This window comes from Suncus etruscus, chromosome 6 (genome assembly GCF_024139225.1).
Source record: "Suncus etruscus isolate mSunEtr1 chromosome 6, mSunEtr1.pri.cur, whole genome shotgun sequence".
Lineage (NCBI taxonomy): Eukaryota > Metazoa > Chordata > Mammalia > Eulipotyphla > Soricidae > Suncus > Suncus etruscus.
Window position 1 is genome coordinate 99,854,764 of NC_064853.1, and position 23,633 is coordinate 99,878,396.

Genomic DNA, 23,633 nt, shown 5'->3' on the forward strand with positions numbered 1-23,633 from the left:
TTTATTTGGTTGCTGTTGGTGGTGATTTTATTTGTGGGTTTTTTGTTTTCGTTTTTGTTTTTGTTTGCTTTTTTTGGTTATGATTCTCTTCTTTTTTCTTTCTTCCTTGTAAATTGATGTTAATAACCTCTAGATGGACTCCTCCCAGTTTTTTGGGGGTTTTTTGGTTTGTTTTTTGATTTTTTCTTTTTTCATTTTCTTCTTTACTTTTTTTTTTCCAAACAGAACCACATAAATTGAGGGAGGAAAATGGATGGTACCAGAATCAGTCATATGAACATTGAGCAGAAATAAAAAAATGATCAGATTTAAACACCAAACCCAAAGTCAACGACAACAGAATCTATACCCAATCTTCAACAAGCTATACACAGAAGGAACCAGTTATACTAGAAGTCCAGGGGGCAAAGGAGGGGAATTCTGGGAACAGAATTGGAGGGAGGACAACACTGGTGGTGAGAATATCCCTTATTCAATATCACTATGTAGTTTAAATATTACTGTGAAAGACTTGTAATTCACTTTGATGACAATAAAAAATTAATTTAAAAAAGGTTAAAAAAAGTGTCAGTTAAGGAGTCTGATTTGGTTGGTGAGAAGAAACCTGGTGTCATTGGTGGAGAGATATTGTCATTGGCATGGGATTGGAGTTGGAAATATTGTATGCCTGAAACCCTATGGTTAACAATTTTGAAAATCACTGCATATAAATAAATAACTTGAAAAAATATATAGGTATTTCATATTGCATGACAAATTCCTTTACATAAACAAAATTCCTATCCAAATGAGAGTCCTCCTTTATGGAAATAGTATATGCAAGAGTACTTGTATAATAAAAGGCTTACCAAGAGGTCAGTAAATCAAGTAAGGTATTAGAAAATGATTTGAAATAATGATGGGAAACAAGATCATCAAGATTAATAAAAAGAATATAGATTATTCAGAGTTTTGATTTAAGTATAATGGAAATCATCAGAAAAAATATTAACAACATAATATGATCTTTTGAAGTCATTCAATACCTTTACTAAATAAGACTAGAACAAAAACAACCATTTTTACACTCAAAATTTTATCAAATTATTTTTGCCAAATTTTGGTTTATGATTTTAGGTACATTATTTTTCTTAAAACAAAATAAAATATCTAATTCTTAAAGTTATATTCATTTAAGTACTAATTTCTTTTTTTTAACAATTTTTTAAATTTTTTATTTTTGATTATGACAACAATGATGCATAAAGGACAAGATAAAGTTACAGTGAAAAACAATCGCCCATAAACAGAGTTCTCAGAAGAAATCCCCTTGCTGGCGCCTAAATATTGAACTTACAGTCAAAAAAACGTTAAGAAAAATAAGGCAGAACCCATGTACAATTATTTTGTCCACAAGTCCCCAGATTGTAGTACATTATAACATTTCTTAGCAGTACACAAAGCAACCTAAAGCCATGAGATTTATGTGACTCCTTAACTTTGAAGGTATAGTATTTTTATATATTCATGCACATACATACTAGTTTAAGTTAACATCAAAAATTTGAGAGATTTTTTTTAAGGGTTAGTCAAAAGGGCACAGTAAAAGTGTTAGAGTGGCAAATATTGTTTGCATAGGCCAACCAAAATATGGGGGTCATAGAAGGAATAGCTTTGGTCTAAATACAAGGAGACCACTACCCCTGAAGTTTCCTAGCATAAGACCAACTCTAGGCTCCTGGCAAACTAGTTTATTCAATCCAAGTCATTGTCTGTAGTGCCAATACAGTTTTATTTTTAATGCAGTTCTATTGTTGGCATCAGGTTTCTGTATTAAAGATCCTGGAATCTTCAATGTGCATTGAAGTCAGGCTGGTGTGGAGTATTCTCTAGTTTCACCTCACAATTAAGGGGCAATACAGCAAGCCCTGTCCAGTAAGCAGGCCACTGTTCTTGTTAAGTCCTCTCGGTATTAAGGGAAGTCTCTTTTGAGTAGATCAATGTCAGAGGAGCTGTAGGGTCTTCCCTGGTAGAGAATTGCCTCCAGGTGATGTTATAGACAACCTTGGATGTTTTGTAGATGTCTTCTCTAGATCAGGGGTGAATGGAGAATGCCCATTCTTCTGAGGCCTGTGCCAGGTCTTTATGTCAATGTTCAGGGTGTAAGGTCCCATTGCAATACAAGATTTGTGTGTTCCCATCTCTATTAGATAAGAACTTATTGGTATGTATAGTATTTTCCCATTTTAGTGTGCCTAAGCAAACAAGAAATGAAGCCACGTGGCATTATCAGAGTATATGGGGGTGTAGGAACACATCCAACAATACGCATGACTTGGTTCAAACATAAGCATTAAACTGAGGGATTCTTTCACACCAAATTTTATATTGAGCAGTTCACAAAGAGAAGATAAAAAGGGGGGATCGTCACTGTATAAGAAAATATTCAGCAAAAGTTATAGCTGTCAAAGAAAACACCCATAAAATTTTGAAAAGACATACGTGTCCTTTTTATGCCTTTTGGAATAGTTGGGTGGGTGTTAACTCCAGGGCACCACTTTGGTCTGTGACTTAGGACTCTACAGTACTTAAGTTAGAAAGGGTAAATGAGGAGTAATGATGATAGGGGTTAAGGAACTTAAAGAGAAAAATGATCTTTTGTAGTGGTGTGCAAAAGGGCAGAGTACAAAATGGACATTCTGCATACATAAAAACATAATTCATTGATAGTGAGTACTATTAATGTATCTTGAAAATATAGACTGGAAAGAGATTACCAGTGACTTCAAGAAGCTGGGAGGCCAGAAGTTCAGAGCCCCACCCAGACCCTCCCTAAGGAGCTGAATGGATAATGGGGGAAAGCCTAGGGTACCTTCAAGCTCCACCAAGGGGCCCAACTCGCCAGCTTGCCCAGGCATGTGGCCCGGGGAAGCCCTGGAGATCTGGAGCAAGGCAGTAGAGGGGTGCTGGGGTTACCCAAGTCCCGCAGCACCCCTAGGCCTGGTTAAGAAGGCCTCCATCATGGCGGAGGCCTGCCGAACCCAATGCTGCTAGACTCCCGGCTCCCAGGAAGGAGAGAGATCCTTCAAGAAGCTGGGAGGCCAGAAGTTCAGAGCCCCACCCAGACCCTCCCTAAGGAGCTGAATGGATAATGAGGGAAAGCCTAGGGTACCTTCAAGCTCCGCCAAGGGGCCCAACTTGCCCAGGCATGTGGCCCGGGGAAACCCTGGAGATCTGGAGCAAGGCGGTAGAGGTGTGCTGGGGTTACCCAAGTCCCGCACCAACCCCTAGGCCTGGTTAAGAAGGCCTCCATCATGGCGGAGGCCTGCCGAACCCAATGCTGCTAGACTCCCGGCTCCCAGGAAGGAGAAATCCTTCAAGAAGCCGGGAGGCCAAGTACTAATTTCTTAATGAATAAAACAAAATACTTTAAGATGTCAATATATATTGTACATCAAATATTTTACATTAAAATATTTTCCACTGAAATAACATGAGAAAAATGTTATACTACTTAATTATTATAATTCAATCTGAAGGTAAAAACATCTCTTTTTTTGGTAAAATGATCCCATATAACTTCTACACTCAAAGGAAGACACCCTTGCCTAGATATGTGCTCAGCTGGTGGCTAGGATAGACATCCCACATTCAGCTCTTGCTATCCCAGGGTTCAGCCATAAACAGGAGCAATATAGCTGCTGAAACTATGAAACAGCATCTGAGAGATATCAGATAAGGAAGAAAAGAACTTTGTCCCTAACCATTTCAGGTTAGTTAAGCCTCAGGACAATGAAAATGAACTAATCAGAAACAGTAACTAATATATGGTTTTAATTTCTATTCCTTAGTCTATAATATTATATCATATATTCATAGAATCACAAGTCCACAGAAAGCTAGAATTTGTTCATGTCATCCCCTTTCTTAAAATTAATAAAGCTATTCAATATCCCAAAAAATAAGTGTTGTATAGTAAATAAAAAAAAGATGTTGAAAAAAAAAAAGAAAAAAGATGTTGGGACTAGAATTTGAAGGCCCATTAATGCATTCAAAGAAATCTTATTTTTCCCCACATGCAATAGTAATCTATTAATAGTTTGAAATCAAGGAATAACATAGAGGAATTACATTTTGTTATTCTTCTGGTATTTTTAGTCTGCATTTGACTTGGAATGAAAAAAAATAAGGCGGAAGACTAGAGCAAGGGTAACTAGGAAGCTATTTTGATATTGAAAATAAGGGATGAGGAAGAACAAAGATTAGTAGCTAATCCTCAAAAACTAATGTTTTGCTTTTTGATGGTGTGATGAGTTAAAGTAATGGTCAGGGTTAGTAATTTTGAAAACTATGTAAATCCAGCAATTGGGATAAAGATATAATTACCTGGATGTTCTCTGCACTTTTGGCTGCGATGTGATTATCCAATGTTTCTAACTATATTAGCATTTCATAAGCTGTTGGGAGAACTTGGGTCATGAGCTCAAACTGAACTTCCTAAGTCCCTCGACATCCAGGATTAAATCAAATGCATCACAGTGATCAACATGGCCCTTAGGCTTGTCACACTTAACAGCATTTTCTACCAGTCTGTCCTGAGAATTAGATCTTCCCCATGGAGGCAATCACATGCATTTAAACTGGTATGATAAATTCTTTCTTATTTGGTTTTTAAAATTTAGAGAACTAAGTAAAGCAGTATTTTAAGGTTGTGTGAGGAAACGTGACAATTATTAGCTTTATTGGCTCTGGCTCATTTTCTCCTGCCCCTGACACCCATCTACTTAGTAGATTGTTCTCTACTCCATCATGCTGTGGGTGAGGTGGTTGGCATCAAAATCAGCCTATTTTAGTAAAATGTTCTAACTGGCATTGCTTTTGTTTCTAGAATTTAAACTCTTAAAACAATTTTATTGGGGCAGGGGATATTGATCAAAGTGCCAGAGCTCATGGTTTACATGTGGAAGCCAAGTTCAATATCTAGCACCACTGGTCCTCAAGCACAAGATGTGGTTTACACTTCTCCAAAAGACAACTTTATGGTGCACAATAAACTATTTAAAATATTTCTCCTAGTTTAATTGCAAAGCACAAAATATTTCACATTACCAACAGAGTCCACAGAGACTTCAGCGGTGGGACATGCCTATGAATGTAATCAGTGATAAATATTACTTATTTATAAGAAACATAACAAAACATCTCACAGTCCTATAATGTCCTTCTCTACTCAAAAGTCTGTCTGTAGTCAAAATCAAAACTAGGAATATCAGAAAAAGGCTTAAAAATGTACAATTTATTTAAAATAGAAATCTTAGCATTTTTGTCTCTACTATTTCTCTTCCATTGTCTCCACAAAGAACAAAATTTGTGCTAAAATATTACTTTATTTCTATTCTCAGAACCCACTCTCAAATATGCCTTTATTTCTAGAGCTGGAGCCATACATACTACAGTGGGCAGGGCGTTTGTCTTGCATTTGGCTAGTCCATGTTTAATCTCTAGAACCTCATATGATACAGTAATTTCTGAATAATACCAAGTGTGATCCAAAAATGCATTTTATTCTATCTCTATTTCTATCTATCTATCTATCTATCTATCTATCTATCTATCTGCCTATCTGTCTGTCTGTCTGTCTGTCTTTCTCTTTTTCTCCTTTTTCTCTTATTTACTGCTTATTGAAGCAACAGCTCCTCTGGTTGTTTTAATTAAATAGTTTCTTCTGCTTTATTTTTTAATTTGAATTCTATAAAACAAAGAAGAAAGTATTTCATTCCTAGAAGAAAAAGCAGGCATGGGTATCACAAGAACTGACACAGAGATCACTTTGTTCTTGTTGCACATTAACATTTTTATTTCTGTTATAGGAGGAACCAAGTTAGTGAAATATACTATAACTAACTTCAGAGTTATGTAGTCATTGAGAATATATCTCCAGAATAAGAAAAATACATTATTCAGACTCTGGTTCTGCATTTATTTCTTCTTATATGCAAAGTGACAAGAGTCTATTGGGACCAAATTTAAAATATTCAATAAGGGGCCGGCGGGGAGCTAGAGGAAAGGTGTCTGCCTTGCCAGTGCTAGCCTAGGACTAACCGCAGTTCGATCCCCCAGTGTCCCATATGGTTCCCCAAGCCAGGAGCTACTTTTGAGCGCATAGCCAGAAGTAACCCCTGAGCGTCATCAGATGTGACCCAAAAACCAAAAAATAAATAAATAAAAAATAAATAAAATAAAATATTCAATAAATATTTTTGGAAACTTTTATTATAATTATTCATTCTTAGGACAAAATAGTTCACTGGGAATAAGAATTTAGCCAGAACAATCTCTTCTATTGGCAGGACACATTTAACAATCCAGACAAATATCAAATTTTATTTTCTCCTACATCATAAAGTATTCCTTTCTTCTCGTGTAGTCAGATGTTGAACACAGTTCTTGACAATTTAGTGAGTTAATTGGGTTGAAAATGAACTGATTAACAAACTGTTGAAGTAACAAATATGTTAGGGATACAAGATTCATACCAATTAGAAAAGATCCCAAAAACATGCATGGTGACTGAATAAGGTAGATGCACTTTTTCAGTCCTTCTGGGACCAACTATATAACACTATAGAATGTGGGTGATACCCATGACTTACATTTTTCCATCAATTAGAAAATATGGTAGTTCATTTGGTTATTCACTTACTGAAACTCTTGAGCTCCTTTTGTATAGCAATATTGTGCTGGATGCAGAACTCAAGGAGACAAAGTTTAGGCTTTAAAATCAAGTTTCCTCAGTAGGCCCAAAGTGTCATATTACAATACCTTCCACACATGAACATACATATAAATTGCTAAAGATCCTATTATGGTGTAATGTTGGTTTAGTATCTCTGAGATGGGACTGGGAATGCTACATTTCTAAGATCCCTGAAGATATCTTCTTTGCTTATCTCTAACTTTATTGCTCAAATGTAAGGCTAAGAACCAGGAACTTGTAAAGATAATCAAGTATCCGTTGAGTTAGTACCCTCATGTTTATAAACATCTCCAAACAGAAGCATAATTCATGTCCATCTGATTTCACTGTTGGAATAAAGGGAGCAATGAAAGAGACATATATGAGAATGGTCTTCATTGTAGGAAAGGGGAACTCAAAGATATTAGTTTATTTTTCTAAATGTTTTGAGTTTTGGTTTTGAGTCATACCTGGCTTTAGTCAGAGCTTATTCCTAGCTTGGTGCTCATGAATCTTTCCTGACATTAGTCAAATGACTGACTGACTACATTTGGTGTCAGGGATTGAACTTAGGTTAGCTCTGTGCTAAGCACCTACCCACTATACTATCTCTCTGGTATCAAGCAATCAGTTTATCTGATTGATACCTGAAAATCATTCTAAAAACCAGAAAAACAATAAAGTTTAAGTATATCCCCAGTCACTTTTCAGGCTCACTCTGCCGAGAAAAAATGGCAGATGGAGGAGGACATTGGAAGCACACAGATATCAAACTAGAGTTATTTGCCATGTAAGATCTAAGCGTCCCTCCTGCCCTAACTAGTGTCCATTGAGTCACAAGCTGTCAAAATGTAAAAACCAAAACCCAGACTAATTGGGTATAAATTCACTTGTAAACCAATCCTACGTAAAACCAGCCCTGGATTTATGCAAGGCTATGCATTTTAATACCTAATTTTAGAAAACACTTATTACATCCTGATTATTAAGCACAAAATAAAATCCCCTTTTGTTTGCAATTAAAAAACTATAGTTACTGGATACAGAATGGATACCAGATCTTCCTACCTAGGTTATTCAGAAGAAACTTTGTGTAATACCTGAATCTCTAAAATAAAAATATTTTTCATACCTACTGAAGGACATATTGTGTTGGCTTTTATTTATTTTTGGGCCACACCCTTTGACACTCAGGGGTTACTCCTGTCTATGCACTCAGAAATCTCTCCTGGCTCAAGGGATCATGTGGGATGCTGGGGATGGAACTAAGGTCAGTCCTCGATTGGCAATGTGCAAAGCAAATGCACTACTGCTGCGCTATCGCTCCTGCCTCAAGGACAAATTGTATTTTATAAGACAATTTACAGTAAGCAACTAACACAAAGCCTACAGTGACCATTACATGATATGTGTTATTATTACTAACAAAACTAAGAGCTACTATTAATATTCTATTTTGATGCTTTATCAAAGCAAGTGGAGAAAGATAAATCTGACCCATTTGTTTTTAAATAAGTCATATAATCTTTTCTGAACACAGGTGTTTTGTACTTGGGTTTCTTTGCTAACTTAAAGAAAAAAATAAAGAGAGGGGTTAAAAAAAGAGAGAAACAATCACTATTTGAAAGCCCCCCCCCTTTTTTTCTCTGTTACTTTGACATCTTGGTGTGTTTTTTTCCTTTTAGCTGTGAGTTCTGGGATAGGTGATAACTGCCAGTAATAGGATTAGCATTGATTTCTTTTGCAAGAACAGAGATGTGGCAGTTCCAGCCATTTCCTGAACTGCCAGCTTTGAAATATCAAAAAAAAATTAATTAATAAAAGAAAAAAACTGAAAAGAAAGGAAAGGAAAAAATAAATCTGAAGGAAAATATAGCTTTTTTTAAAAAAGGAAGTGTGTATAATTCAGACCATCATGTCTGTGTGTGAACATATGGACAAACATATGTTTATAAGAACATTGGCACAGTCAAATGTGTGCAAATCATGGGAGTGTTTTGTTGTTCTGTGATAAAGGATCAAAAGATCTGTTTCTGCGCTGCTTCAAAAAAAAAAACGGTTTTAACATTCATTTGGCTTTCTTTTTTCTTTCACTTGTGAACACACATTTACCAGCTGATTTTTCATATTTATCCTTGAATTCTGACTTTGGTAACCTTGAAATTCAAATAAAGAAAAGAATAGAAAAGAAGGGAACAACTATGCAGTATCCCTGCCCCACTACACTTCCACCCAATAATTTTATTTCTCTAAATTCACAAGAAAACAAAATACAGGGTCCAACTCACCAAATCTCAATCTAAATGTATCCCTTAAAATAGTGGGTGAGTCTTCTAGTGTTCTTTGGGGAGCAAAGAGGGTAGGGAATAAGCCTGCCCCATTCCAAGAAGACCTTAGAGTTCCCAGAGTTCATAGCCTCTAACCATGAACCATTTTACTTGAGACAATTCAGTAGCTTAGTATCTCTTCAAGATTAGTTCAATAAACAAATCATTTTGATGAAAAAAAAAACATTAAACTATTTGACTAAGAATTTTATTACCAAATTACTTTTGCAACTGCCCACCATTATTGTAACTATTAATTGACTAGAAATTATTTATTAGGACCAAGTTCTCAGTATATGCTAACTTTTTGTTTTTTAATGCAAGCCCTTGCATGGCAATCCAAATTTATTGAACTACTGATGCTAAGTTATACAAAATTGCACCACTTTAATTAAGGCTTTTAGTTTACATTTGGTCACCTCCAAGTCGTTCTAACATTAGGTTGGTCAATTTAAATACTGTGGCTCCCTGTTGGATAGATACACAATCTTTACACCCAAACGTTAATGCATACAAAGCAACAAGGCATTGTTAAATAAAACAGCAAGTTACTGCAACTCAGGCCTTGTAACCAATTACACATGATTAAAATTACTTCCCACATTCACACCCACAGTACTCTTCCACCATTTAATAGCTCAACCAACATGTGAAACAATCACTAACAGGCAAAAATACTAAACCTGTATATTTGGTATTGAAATACACTTATGCATGAGCAAGCAAGGGATTCACAGTGAGAATCTACAGCTGCAGAAGCCTGAAAATGATTTACAAAAATTGTCAAATCATTAAAAAATTGTTTGAAAATATACACTTCTTGTTGTAGACCCCCACTGTACACAAAACTATAAACATTGTTCCCTATGTAAACAAAAAAGGAAACATATAATAAGAGATTTGAAAAGTCTGGACATATCCTTCCCAACAGATATTAAAGGCAACGTCTTTAATCTAAGACATTATACTGAAAGGACTATTATATTTTAAAGACAAGATCACTGTCTCCACAGGTTTTTTAAAAATTAAAAAAAAAGCTATGTAGCTGTGCTAATCAAAGCGCTTATTTGTACAATACAATGATAATGACCTTGAGTTTCTTAAAAAAAATTACAATAAGCTACAAGTATCAAAGAAGCAAGTTATCTGGAGTAGTCTATATAGGAGCTCTTTGGACTTTCTTTTATTATGCTAAAATAGTGGTGCTTTTAGGATTTACATTATTGTCCTCTCCAATACAAAGTATGGGGCATGTTAAAGTATACAGTACACCATTTTCAGACATGTACAACATTGTTGGATGAAAAATGTCTCTTAGCAGTAATACTGGATTGTAGCCTCTGGTTTGACCAGCTGCATACTCTAGAGCTATCATATAAGTAAAAATCTCTCTGTGATACTGGAAAGTGATTAGAATGTGCAAACTGATGTAGATCCGCCTCTTAAAGGGTACCACCACAGGAAAGTCCATTTAAGATGTTGGTAGGTTTAATAAAGTTGGAATGCTGGCACTGTTGAATTGGGCAACAGTTCTTCAGACCTGGCTCAGAGCTACAATGCATTTAGTATATTAAAGCAGCTGACATGATGACTTTTCGTGGGCCTTCCCAGGCACTGGAGTTTTCCTGTTAATTTGCCGCACTAGGTCATAAAAGATCTCATTAACATTTATTTTTGATTTTGCAGAGGACTCTAAGAATGCGCAGTTGTTCCATTGTCTTGCTAAGTTTTGACCTTGCTCCTTTCCTACAACTCTTTCATCTTCCAAGTCACACTTATTACCAACCAGAATCATTGGAACGTCATCAGTGTCTTTAACTCGAAGAATCTGTTCTCTCAGATCTTATAAATCATTAAACGTAGACTGTGCTGTGATGGAAAAAAACTAATGCAAAACCTTGTCCATTTTTCATGTACAAATCCCTCATTGCTGTAAATTGTTCCGTTCCTGCAGTATCCAAAATTTCAAGCATACATTGTTGTGCATCTACTTCAACTTGCTTTCTATAGGAATCTTCTATCGTAGGATCATATTTTTCAACAAAAATTCCTTGAACAAACTGTACAGTCAGAGCAGATTTTCCTACACCTCCTGAGCCAAGAACCACGAGCTTATATTCACGCATGGTGCAGACTTGTTAAAAGCTAGTACCTTTCGCGCTGTCACCAGGCCCCCACCGCCGGCATCGCCTCCTTCGGCGGCGTTGCTGCTGCCGCTGCCGCTGCCGGAGCCGCTCCGGCTTGCTCTCCACGCCAGACTGCGCTAACTAACTTTTTTAAGTATTTGTGAAAGAAGATAAATGATATCAAGCTTACCTATTGAGATTAGGAATCTTTGGATCAAGAAAGTTATAATTGTCCAGCTTAGATAGCAATGAAGTAATAAAATTTGTATTTAACTCCAAATCTGGATGCCTCCAATGTCTAGTATTTCTTTAATTATACTGTTGATTCAGTGTAATTGAGTTTTCACTGGATTTGATGTTACCATATGAGAGACATTTTCCACATTTATTTATATACTCTTGCACCACCCAATCTTCATTGTTTGGGCACTTGCTATATCAGCAAATTTATTCTACTTAACTCAATTGATACAGTCATTTGCCCTTTGCACAAAGTGCTAAGAGACAGGTGCAGTAGATTGACCCAAGGTTAACACATTGAAAAAAATAATATAAAAAGTATGTTATAAAGATGAATCTCTATCTAAATTTGGAAGTTGAGTCAGAAATTTGCATACAATATATTATATATAATAACTTATTAGTTGGCTCCAACCCTTATCTTTAAAACTTCCACAGACAAAAAATGCTTTTAGAGCATGTATATATAAAATTTTGTACTCGCTGAAAAATCAAATACTAATTTTAGAACTTTAGCTGCTATTTTGTCAATATAAGTGGATAACTTTTGTTCTTGCTTATCCTCACTGAATAAGCATTTGACTTTATATGCATAGAGTGATCCTTCAAGTACATTTTAGTCAAAAGCAGCACCCTGCATATATGCTTACAGAAGACTGTACCTGTGTGATCCCTAACATGAAGAGGGATGAACTAATGGTCCCCTGAACTCCTCCACAGTCTGGGCTAGTAAGTGAGAAACTGGAACTCTGGCTTCTCCACATCCCAGCAAGATATGGATGGTAGCAGATACAAGAAACTTTGTACAACACAATACACCAGGTTATGTGAGATCTGTTTTCTATAAATAATGAGTTATTTCCACACAGGCTATATGGCATTCTGTTGGAAAGAAATCATGTGCTTTCCCTGTGCATGTACCGCTAAATAGCAAGCCTTTTCCCCTAATTTAAATGTCTGGAGTAGCTATGTGAACTGTATTGTTAATGTGGTTTGTAGCCCAACAATTGGAATACATTACAAAGAACATCCCCTGTGTCCCAGCCTCTAAGTAGCTGCGTGCCTGGCCTTGTATCAAAGTTGTACAATAAGAGGTAACATTTGTATGAAAAAATATACATATAAATTATAGATGTATAATTTATATAGCCCTTATTCCAGGGCCAGAGAGATATACAGAAGTATAGGATGTAAATCACTTACATTGCATGCAACCAACCCTTATTCAATCCCCAGAACCCACATATGCTTCCCAGAATTGTCATGAATGACCCTGAACACAAATCTAGAAAAATACCCTGATCACTGCTGGGTATGACCGAACACCCTCTCCAAGTGGTGTTTATTCTATTATTTAGTGCCTTATTTTTTAAATCATCTTTGGTGCCTTATTTTTTAATACTGAAAAGTCTATGAGAATAAATGTACATGAAAGAATTTAAATTACTCATCATTCTACAACTCAGTTAAAATTAACATTATTGTATATTTTCTTCAAGATAACAGTTATCTGTTTTGTTCAGAAATGTATTGTATTTTGGGGCCAGAGAGACAGCACAGTGGTAGGGTGTTTGCCTTGCATGCAGCCAGCCCAGGAGTTGGTGGTTCGATTCCCTGCATCCCATATGGTTCCCTGAGCCTGCTAGGGGTGATTTCTGAGAGCAGAACCAGAAGTAACCACTGAGTGTCACCGAGTGTGATCCAGTAAAATAAATAAATAAATATATTGTATTTTATATTTCAGTACTTATATTAGTTTTAATGCTATAACCATGTTTATATATTTATAATGAAATTTGAGCATTCATCTGGTGATCAACCTTTCTATGAAATTTCAACTCTATAACATATTTCTATACTTTTCTTTTTATTGTATTGAAAATTATTATAAATCTTTAAGAACATTAAATAAATTTGCCCTCTAAAAAGGCATGTGTAAGGTTGTCCATCTTCTGAATTCTCACAAGTAGTTCAATTTAAGTAGTTCACCTTAAATGTATTTCCCATTTAAGTAGATAATAAATTGTATTTTGTTTTTATTTGCTTATTAGTGATGACTTATGAGGTTAGACAATTTCCATACAATTATTATTAACTTGTTAGATTTTTGTCATTTATTTGTGCCTTTTGTCCATATTTTTTTAATTGTGGGCTTATTTTTTTCTTATTGATGGACAGGCGTTTCTTAAAAATTAAGGATATTAAACCCTTTGTAAAAGGTGCTGACACAGCATCAAACATTAGCTCAAACACATCTTATTTTCAATTCTTTAAGGTCAAATCTTACTTGGCTTTCTAATTTCCTGCTTGAGGCTGCAGAGGAAGACCCCAGAGAACTTAATTTCATCAAGCTAGGCTGTTCCAGCCCACAAAGGGTGGTGCTAGACGAACACAACTGCTCTTCTTTGCTTTGAGGATGCTCTCATCTTCTAACCAATGAACTCCACCTTTAGACATAGAAAAAAACACGTGGGGCCGGCGAGGTGGCGCTAGAAGTAAGGTGTCTGCCTTGCAAGCACTAGCCAAGGATCAGGACCACGGTTCGATCCCCCAGTGTCCCATATGGTCCCCCCAAGCCAGGGGCAATTTCTGAGCGCTTAGCCAGGAATAACCCCTGAGCACCAAATGGGTGTGACCCCAAAATAAAAAAAAAGAAAAAAAAAAAAAGAAAAAAACACGCAACAAGCAAGACAATGGTGAAACAATGCAGGCCAACTCCATGCATAGAGAATGAAAATGGCAGGTCTGATGACCCAAGGAAAGCCAATTACAAAGTTTCTCAAATAAATAGTTTAGAGGAAAAATGTGAAGGATTCTCATAGAAATCAAAGAAAGCATGGATAGAGAGGAGACCACAAAGATATAAATCAGAAATCTCCAAATTAAAATAACAGGTCTGAAAAATTCAGTAGAGGAAATGAAAATCTCAATGGAAAGCCTCTCCAACAAAGTAACAGCAGCTGGGGACAGAATCAGTGAGTTGTAAGATGATATATGTAACAACTCCATACAACAGAAGAGAATGGAAAGGAGCATTAAAGCAAATGATCGGATAATGAAAAAAAGAATGTGGGGCTGGTGAGGTGGCGCTAGAGGTAAGGTGTCTGCCTTGCAAGTGATAGCCAAGAAAGGACCACGGTTCAATCCCCCAGCATCCCATACGGTCCCCCCAAGCAAGGGGCAATTTCTGAGTGCTTAGACAGGAGTATCAAACGGGTCTCCCCCCCCCCAAAAAAAAAGAAAAAAGAAGGTGAACTGATGAAAATAGAAATCTTCAATAAAAGCTGAGCTCTCTGGCCTGCAGAGGCTCTGCCCTGCTGTGCCTTTGTTCACTCGAAGGACTTCAAGGGAAACTTCTCCTGCAGCTGTCTGCCTATTTCTGAATCCCTGAAGGTCTCCTCAGAGGCCTAGGGAGCACACCCCCAAAAAACTGCATTTTGAAGATGCCCAGTGAGTAAATTCTGGCTGTGGAGGTCACATCCAAAAAGCTGAGCTCTCTGGCCTGCAGAGGCTGCCCTGCTGTGCCTTTGTTCACTCTGAGGACTTCAAGGGAAACTTCTCCTGCACCTGTCTGCCTGTGTTTCTGAATCCCTGAAGGTCTCCTCAGAGGCTTAGAGAACACACCTGAAAAAAAAACTGCATTTTGAAGCTGCCCAGTGAGTAAATTCTGGCTGTGGGGGTTGCCGTCCAATAAGCTGAGCTCTCTGGCCTGTGGAGGCTCTGCCCTGCTGTGCCTTTGTTCACTCTGAGGACTTCAAGGGAAACTTCTCCTGCGCCTGTCTGCCTGTGTTTCTGAATCCCTGAAAGTCTCCTCAGAGGCCTAGGGAGTGCACCCCCAAAAAACTGCATTTTGAAGCTGCCCAGTGAGTAAAATCTGGCTGTGGGGGTCTCGTCCAATAAGCTGAGCTCTCTGGCCTGTGGAGGCTCCACCCTGCTGTGCCTTTGTTCACTCTGAGGACTTCAAGGGAAACTTCTCCTGCGCCTGCCTGCCTGTGTTTCTGAATCCCTCAGAGGCCTAGGGAGCCCACCACCTAAAACTGTCAACTACAGGCAGCAGAAGAGAGGCTTCGCTTTGCTTGAGGGCCGCGCACTCTTTCTAACCAATGAACCCCACCACAACATGCAGGTAAAAGCACACTACAAGTGTCACATGGGGAAACCTCGCAGCAAACACCATGCACAGAGAATGAAGACAAAAGCTCGGATGACCTAATAAATTCCAACCACCTGATTAACCTCTCAGATAAGGAACTTAAAATAGCAATATGGAAGATGTTTGAAGAACTCAAAGAAAGCATAGATCGATCTGAAGAGAACACAAAGACAGAAATCAGAAAACTCCAAACTGAAATAACAGATCTGAAAAGCACAGTTGCTCAACTAAAAACCTCAATGGATGGCCTCGCCAACAGGGTATCAGCAGCTGAGGAGAGAATCAGAGTACTAAAAGATGTGATGCAGAAAAACTCAACACAACAGAAGAAATTGAAAAAGAAACTTAAGACAAACGAACAGGCAATAGAAAAAGTATTCAAGGAGTGCGAACAGATGAAAATAGAAGTATTTAATAAACTCAACAGAAACAACATAAGAATCATTGGACACCCATAGGCCCAGGTAGGAGGTCTCCAGGAAGAATCAACTGTCAAAGACATCATCAAAGAGATACTTCTAGAGTTAAAGACTACGTGCCAACAAATCCTGCATGCCCAAAGAGTACCAGCTAAAAGGGACCCAAAGAAAAACACCCCAAGACACATCCTCGTTACAATGACAAATCCCACAGATAGAGATAGAATACTGAAAGCAGCAAGATCAAAAAGGGAAATTACATTCAAAGGAGCATCCCTAAGACTTACAGCAGACATGTCACAAGAAACTCTCAAGGCCAGAAGACAGTGGTGGGATATTGTGACAAGACTGAATGAAATGAATGCCTCCCCAAGAGTACTGCACCCAGCCTGACACATGTTCAGGTTTGAAGGAAGAATACATAGCTTCATGGATAAACAACAGCTTCGAAAATTCAAAGATGATAAACCAGCCTTAAAGCAAAACCGACAGGTCTACTCTAAGACAAGAGAGACCAACCAACACAGCAAAGATGACATTATCTACAAAGATATCTTATCTACAAAGATAACTTATCTACAAAGATGACATTGAATCCTATGACAGTCATCTCCCTCAATGTCAATGGACAAAATTCATCAATTAAAACACACAGAGTGGGCCCCAGGCGTGGGTCACGCTCTCGCTCGTTCTCTTTCTGCCGCCATCTTGGCTCCGCGTCCCCCGCACGAAATGCCCGGTGAAGCCACAGAAACCGTCCCTGCCACGGAGCAGGAGCTGCCACAACCCCAGGCTGAGACAGGATCTGGGACAGAATCTGACAGTGATGAATCAGTACCAGAACTTGAAGAACAAGATTCTACACAGGCAACCACACGGCAAGCTCAGCTGGCAGCAGCAGCTGAGATCGATGAAGAACCAGTTAGTAAAGCAAAACAGAGCCGGAGTGAAAAGAAGGCAAGGAAGGCTATGTCCAAATTGGGTCTTCGACAAGTTACAGGGGTTACTAGAGTCACGATTCGAAAATCTAAGAATATCCTCTTTGTCATCACAAAACCAGATGTCTATAAGAGCCCAGCTTCAGATACCTACATAGTTTTTGGGGAAGCAAAGATTGAAGATTTATCTCAACAAGCACAGCTAGCAGCTGCTGAGAAATTCAAAGTTCAAGGTGAAGCTGTCTCAAGCATTCAGGAAAATACACAGACTCCGACTGTACAGGAGGAGAGTGAAGAGGAAGAGGTTGATGAAACAGGTGTGGAAGTTAAGGATATAGAATTGGTCATGTCACAAGCGAATGTGTCGAGAGCAAAGGCAGTCCGAGCCCTGAAGAACAACAGTAATGATATTGTAAATGCTATTATGGAATTAACAATGTAACCATCTGGAAAAATGGAGACCCTTTTTTTGGTGTTTCAAAAGAGTAATTACAGCTTGGTTTGAAATTTGTACTGTTTCTATCATTAATAAAGTTATGGCTTCTTGTTGGATGAAAAAAAAAACACACACAGAGTGGAAAAATGGGTCAAAAAGATGAATCCAACCTTCTGCTGCCTACAAGAAACACACCTGAATAGTCAGAACAAACAAACTCAAAATCAAACGCTGGAGGAAAAACATCCAAGCAAACAACACCTTCAAAAAAGCTGGGGTAGCCATATTAATATCTGATGACACCAACTTTATACTCAGAAAAGCTGTAAGGGACAAAGATGGACCCTATGTACTAATCAAGGGACACTTGCAACAGGAAGAAATCAGACTATTAAACATATATGCACCCATTGAGACCAGCAAATTCTCTAATACAGTTACTGACAAATCTGAAAGAAGAAATCAATAATAACACAATAATTGTGGGAGACCTCAACATGGCATTGTCAACACTTAATAGGTCAACCAGACTGAAACCCAACAAAAATATACTAGCCCTAAAAAGAGTAATGGAAGAAAGAGTACTAGTAGATATATATAGGACACTCTATCCCAAAAAACCTGGATACAAATTCTTCTCCAATGTACATAGGTCATTCTCCAGGATAGACTACATGCTGACACATAAAACATACCTCCATAAAATCAAGAGGATAGAAATCTTGCAGGCTACCTTTGCTGACCACAAGGCTCTGAAATTAGATGTGAACTACAAAGGCACACAGAAGAAAAAATTTAACAATTGGAAATTAAACACCCTGCTAATGAACAACCAGTGGGTCAGAGATGAAATCAAAAACAAAATCAAAACTTTCCTGAAAACAAATAATAATAAAGACACAAACTGCCAGAATCTATGGGACACAGCAAAAGTGATCCTGAGAGAAAAATTTATAGCTCTACAAGCATACATCAGGAAGGATGAAGGGACATACCTGAATAACATAATGACGCAGCTCAAAAAATTAGAAAAGGACCAACAAAAGGAACCAAAAGTAGGGAGACAGAAAGAAATAACAAAGCTGAAAGCAGAACTCAATGAAGTGGAAAAACAAAAAAATAATCCGAAAGATCAATGAAAGCAGAAGTTGGTTCTTTAAAAAAATAAACAAGATTGATAGACCATTGGCAAAACTGACAAAGAGAGAGAGAAATCTGATAAATAGTATTAGAAATAAAAAGGGGGAGATCACGACAGATATTGCAGAGATCCAAAGGGTAATCATAGACTACTTTGAGAAACTTTATGCTACTAAACATGAAAACCTAGAAGAAATGGAAAAATTCTTGTACACTTATAACCTTCCTATTTAAGTAAGGAGGATGTGGCATATCTAAACACCCCCATCACTACTGAGGAAACTGAACCTGTAATCAAACATCTGCCCAAAAAGAAAAGCCCAGGCCCAGATGGATTTTCTAATGATTTTTTTTTCAAATCTTTCAAGAGGAGCTGCTAGCCAGGCTCGTCCATTAAAATTGAAAAAACGGGAATACTCCCAAACAGCTTTTATGAAGCCAACATCACCTGGATACCAAAACCAGACAGAGATGCTGTCAAAAAAGAAAATTACAGACCAATATCTCTGATGAATGCAGATGCAAAGATCATCAACAAAATCCTGACAAATAGGATCCAATGCATCATCAAGAAGATCATACACTACGGCCAAGTAGGTTTTATCCCAGGAATGCAATGATGGTTTAACATCTGTAAATCTATCAACATCATACACAACATCAACAACAAGAAAAATAAAAATCACATGATCATTTCAATAGACGCAGAGAAAGCATTTGATAAGGTCCAACACCCATTCTTGATCAAAACTCTCAGCAAGATGGGAATGGAAGGAACTTTTCTCAATCTAGTTGAAGCCATATACTACAAGCCGATGGCAAATATTATCCTCAATGGAGAAAAACTAAAAGCCTTTCCTCTAAATTTGGGTACAAGACAAGGCTGTCCTCTCTCACCACTCCTCTCCAACATATTACTGGAAGTGCTTGCTATAGCGCTCAGGCAAGAAAAAGTTATCAAGGGAATTCATATAGGAAAGGAAGAAGTCAAGCTCTCACTGTTTGCAGATGACATGATACTCTACTTAGAAAACCGTAAAGACTCTACCAAAAAGCTTCTAGAAACAATAGATGCATATAGCAAGGTGGCAGGCTACAAAATCAACCTACAGAAATCAATGGCCTTTTTATACACCAATAATGATAGGGAAGAGAAGAAAGTCAATAAGGCAATCTCAATCACAATAGTGCCACACAAACTCAAATATCTTGGAATAAACTTGACCAAAGACATGAAGGACCTATACAAATAAAACTATAAAGCCCTGCTCCAAGAAATAAGAGAGGACACATGAAAATGGAAACACATGACTCTAAGGACTTCAGGAAACTCCTATCTCTGTCTGCCTGAAACTGTGCTTCTGAATTTCATAAGGTTTCCTCAGGGGCCTAGGGAGTGCACCCCAAAAAAAACTGCATTTTGAAGCTGGTGAGTGCCTACATTCTGGGGCTGTGTGATCGCTCTGCCCTGCCGTGCCTTTGTTCACTCTAAGGACTTCAGGAAACTCCTATCTCTGTCTGCCTGAAACTATGCTTCTTAATTTCATAAGGTTTCCTCAGGGACCTAGGGAGCACACCCCCCAAAAAACTGCATTTTGAAGCTGGTGAGTGCCTACATTCCGGGGATGCGGGATCACTCTGCCCTGCTGTGCCTTTGTTCACTCTGAGGACTTTCAACTAGAGGCAGCAGAAGAGGTCAGCCGCTTAGCTTCCCTTTGCAGCCGTAAACTCTTCCTAATCAATGAACCCCACCACAACACGAAAGAAAAACCACACTACAAGCGTGACAATGGGGAAAACTCGCAGTCAAACACCATCCATAGAGAATGAAGACGAAAGCTCGGCTGATCTAATAAATTCCAACCACCTGATTAACCTTTCAGATAAGGAGTTTAGAATAGAAATATGGAATATGTTTGTAGAACTCAAAAAGAGCATAGATCGATCTGAAGAGAACACAAAGACAGAAATCATAAAACTCCAAACTGAAATAACAGATCTGAAAAATACGGTTGCTCAACTGAAAACCACAATGGATAGCCTCGCCAACAGGATATCAGCAGCTGAGGAGAGAATTGGAGTACTGGAAAATGAGATGCAGAAAAGCTCAACACAACAGAAAAAATTGGAAAAGAACCTTAAGACAAACGAACAGGCAATGGAAAAAGTACTCAAGGCATGCGAACAGATGAAAATAGATGTCTTTGATAAACTGAACAGAAACAACATAAGAATCATTGGAATCCCAGAAACCCAGGAAGGAGATCTCCAAGAAGAATCAACTGTCAAAGACATCATCAAAGAGATACTCCCAGAGTTAAAGACTACATGCAATCAAATCCTGCATGCCCAAAGAATACCAGCTAAAAGAGACCCAAAGAAAAACACTGCAAGACATATCCTCGTTACAATGACAAATCCCATAGATAGGGATAGAATACTGAAAGCGGCGAGATCAAAAAGGAAAATTACATTCAAAGGAGCATCCCTAAGACTTACAGCAGACATGTCACAAGAAACTCTCAAGGCCAGAAGACAGTGGGTGGATATTGTGACAAGATTGAATGAAATGAATGCCTCCCCAAGAATACTGCACCCAGCCCGACTCATGTTCAGGTTTGGAGGAAGAATACACAGCTTCACGGATAAACAACAGCTCAGAAACTTCATAGATGATAAACAAGCCTTAAAGGAAAAACTGACAGGTCTACTCTAAGACAAGAGAGACCAGCAAACACAGCAAACTTATCTACAAAGATGACATTAAATCCTATGACAATCATCTCCCTCAATGTCAATGGACTAAATTCACCAATTAAAAGACACAGAGTGGCAAAATGGGTCAAAAAGATGAATCCAACTTTCTGCTGCCTACAAGAAACACATCTGAATAGTCAGAACAAACATAGACTCAAAATCAAAGGTTGGAAGAAAATTATCCAAGCAAACAACACCCTGAAAAAAGCTGGGGTGGCCATATTAATATCAGATGACAACAACTTTATACTCAGAAAAGTGGTAAGGGACAAAGATGGACACTATGTACTACTCAAGGGATATGTGAAACAGGAAGAAATCAGACTATTAAACATATATGCACCCAATGAAAAACCAGCAAATTATCTAATACAATTACTGACAAATCTGAAAGAAGAAATCAATAATAATACAATCATTGTGGGAGATTCAACACAGCCCTATCAACACTTGATAGGTCAACCAGACTGAAACCCAAAAAAAACATACTAGGCCTGAAAAGAGTTATGGAAGAAAGAGGACTAGTAGATATATACAGGACACTCCATCCCAAAAACCTGGATACACATTATTTTCCAATGTACATGGGTCATTCTCCAGAATAAACTACATGCTGACACATAAAACATACCTCCATAAAATCAAGAGGATAGAAATCTTGCAGGCTACCTTTGCTGACCACAAGGCTCTGAAATTAGATGTGAACTACAAAGCCACACAGAAGAAAAACTTTAACAATTGGAAATTAAACACCCTGCTACTGAACAACCAGTGGGTCAGAGATGAAATCAAAAAGGAAATCAAAACTTTCCTGGAAACAAATGATAATGAAGACACAAACTGCCAGAATCTATGGGACACAGCAAAAGTGGTCCTGAGAGGAAAATTTATAGCTCTACAAGCACACATCAGGAAGGAAGAAGGAGCATACCTGAATAACTTAAAGGCGCAGCTTAAAAAATTAGAAAATGACCAACAAAAGGAACCAAAAATATGGAGACAGAAGGAAATAATAAAGGTGAAAGCAGAACTCAATGAAGTGGAAAACCAAAAAGCAATCCGAAAGATCAACGAAAGCAGAAGCTGGTTCTTTGAAAAAATAAATAAGATTGATAGACCATTGGCAAAACTCACAAAGAAAGAGAGAGAGAGAGAAATCTGATAACCCGTATTAGAAATGAAAAGAGGGAGATCACAACAGAAATTGCAGAGATCCAAAGGATAATCAGAGGCTATTTTGAGAAACTTTATGCTACAAAACATGAGAACCTAGAAGAAATGGAAAAATTCTTGGACACTTATAACCTTCCACATTTAAGTAAGGAGGATGTAGCATATCTAAACACCCCCATCACTACTGAGGAAATTGAAACTGTAATCAAACATCTACCAAAAAAGAAAAGCGAAGGCACAGATGGTTTTCCTAATGAATTTTTTCAAATCTTTCAAGAGGAGCTACTACCAATCCTAGCCAGACTCTTCCATGAAATTGAAAAAAAGGGAACAGTCCCAAACAGCTTTTATGAAGCCAACATCACCTTGATACCAAAACCAGACAGAGACGCTGCCAAAAAAGAAAATTACAGACCAATATCCCTGATGAATGCTGATGCAAAGATCTTCAACAAAATCCTGGCAAATAGGATCCAAGGCATCATGAAGAAGATCATACACTATGACCAAGTAGGCTTCATCCCAGGAATGCAAGGATGGCTTAACATCCGTAAATCTATTAACATCATACACAACATCAACAACAAGAAAAATAAAAATCACATGATCATATCAATAGATGCACAGAAAGCATTTGATAAGGTCCAACACCTATTCTTGTTCAAAACTCTCAGCAAGATGGGAATGAAAGGAACCTTTCTCAATCTAGTTTAAGCCATCTACCACAAGCCAATGGCAAATATTATCCTCAATGGAGAAAAACTAAAAGCCTTTCCTCTAAATTCGGGTACAAGAAAAGGCTGCCCTCTCTCACCACTCCTCTTCAACATAGTACTGGAAGTGCTTGCTATAGCGATCAGGCAAGAAAAAGATATCAAGGGAATTCAGATAGGAAAGGACGAAGTCAAGCTCTCACTGTTTGCAGATGACATGATACTCTACTTAGAAAACTGTAAAGACTCTACCAAAAAGCTTCTAGAAACAATAGATGCATATAGCAAGGTGGCAGGCTACAAAATCAACCTACAGAAATCAATGGCCTTTTTATACACCAATAATAATAGGGAAGAGATGGAAGTCAGGAAGGCAATCCCATTCACAATAGTGCCACACAAACTCAAATATCTTGGAGTCAACTTGACCAAAGACGTAAAGGACTTATACAAAGAAAACTATGAAGCCCTGCTCCAAGAAATAAGAGAGGACACA

At 37.8% G+C, this 23,633-nt stretch overlaps 1 protein-coding gene and 1 pseudogene across 1 annotated transcript; one reads left to right on the forward strand and one right to left on the reverse strand.

Moving 5' to 3' along the window:
• Window positions 1-10,382: 10,382 nt before the first annotated feature.
• LOC126012183 (ras-related protein Rap-1b-like) lies at window positions 10,383-11,185 on the reverse strand (annotated as a pseudogene).
• Window positions 11,186-16,646: 5,461 nt separating this feature from the next.
• On the forward strand, window positions 16,647-17,425 carry LOC126012174 (nascent polypeptide-associated complex subunit alpha-like). Its single transcript, XM_049776004.1, has one exon. It carries the CDS (start codon window positions 16,713-16,715, stop codon window positions 17,358-17,360), a length of 648 nt encoding a protein of 215 aa, XP_049631961.1. The 5' UTR covers window positions 16,647-16,712; the 3' UTR covers window positions 17,361-17,425.
• Window positions 17,426-23,633: the final 6,208 nt, after the last annotated feature.

Bases quoted from the DNA above. Each gene is read 5' to 3' on its own strand.
- LOC126012174 (XM_049776004.1), top strand. From the start codon at position 16,713: ATGCCCGGTGAAGCCACAGAAACCGTCCCTGCCACGGAGCAGGAGCTG.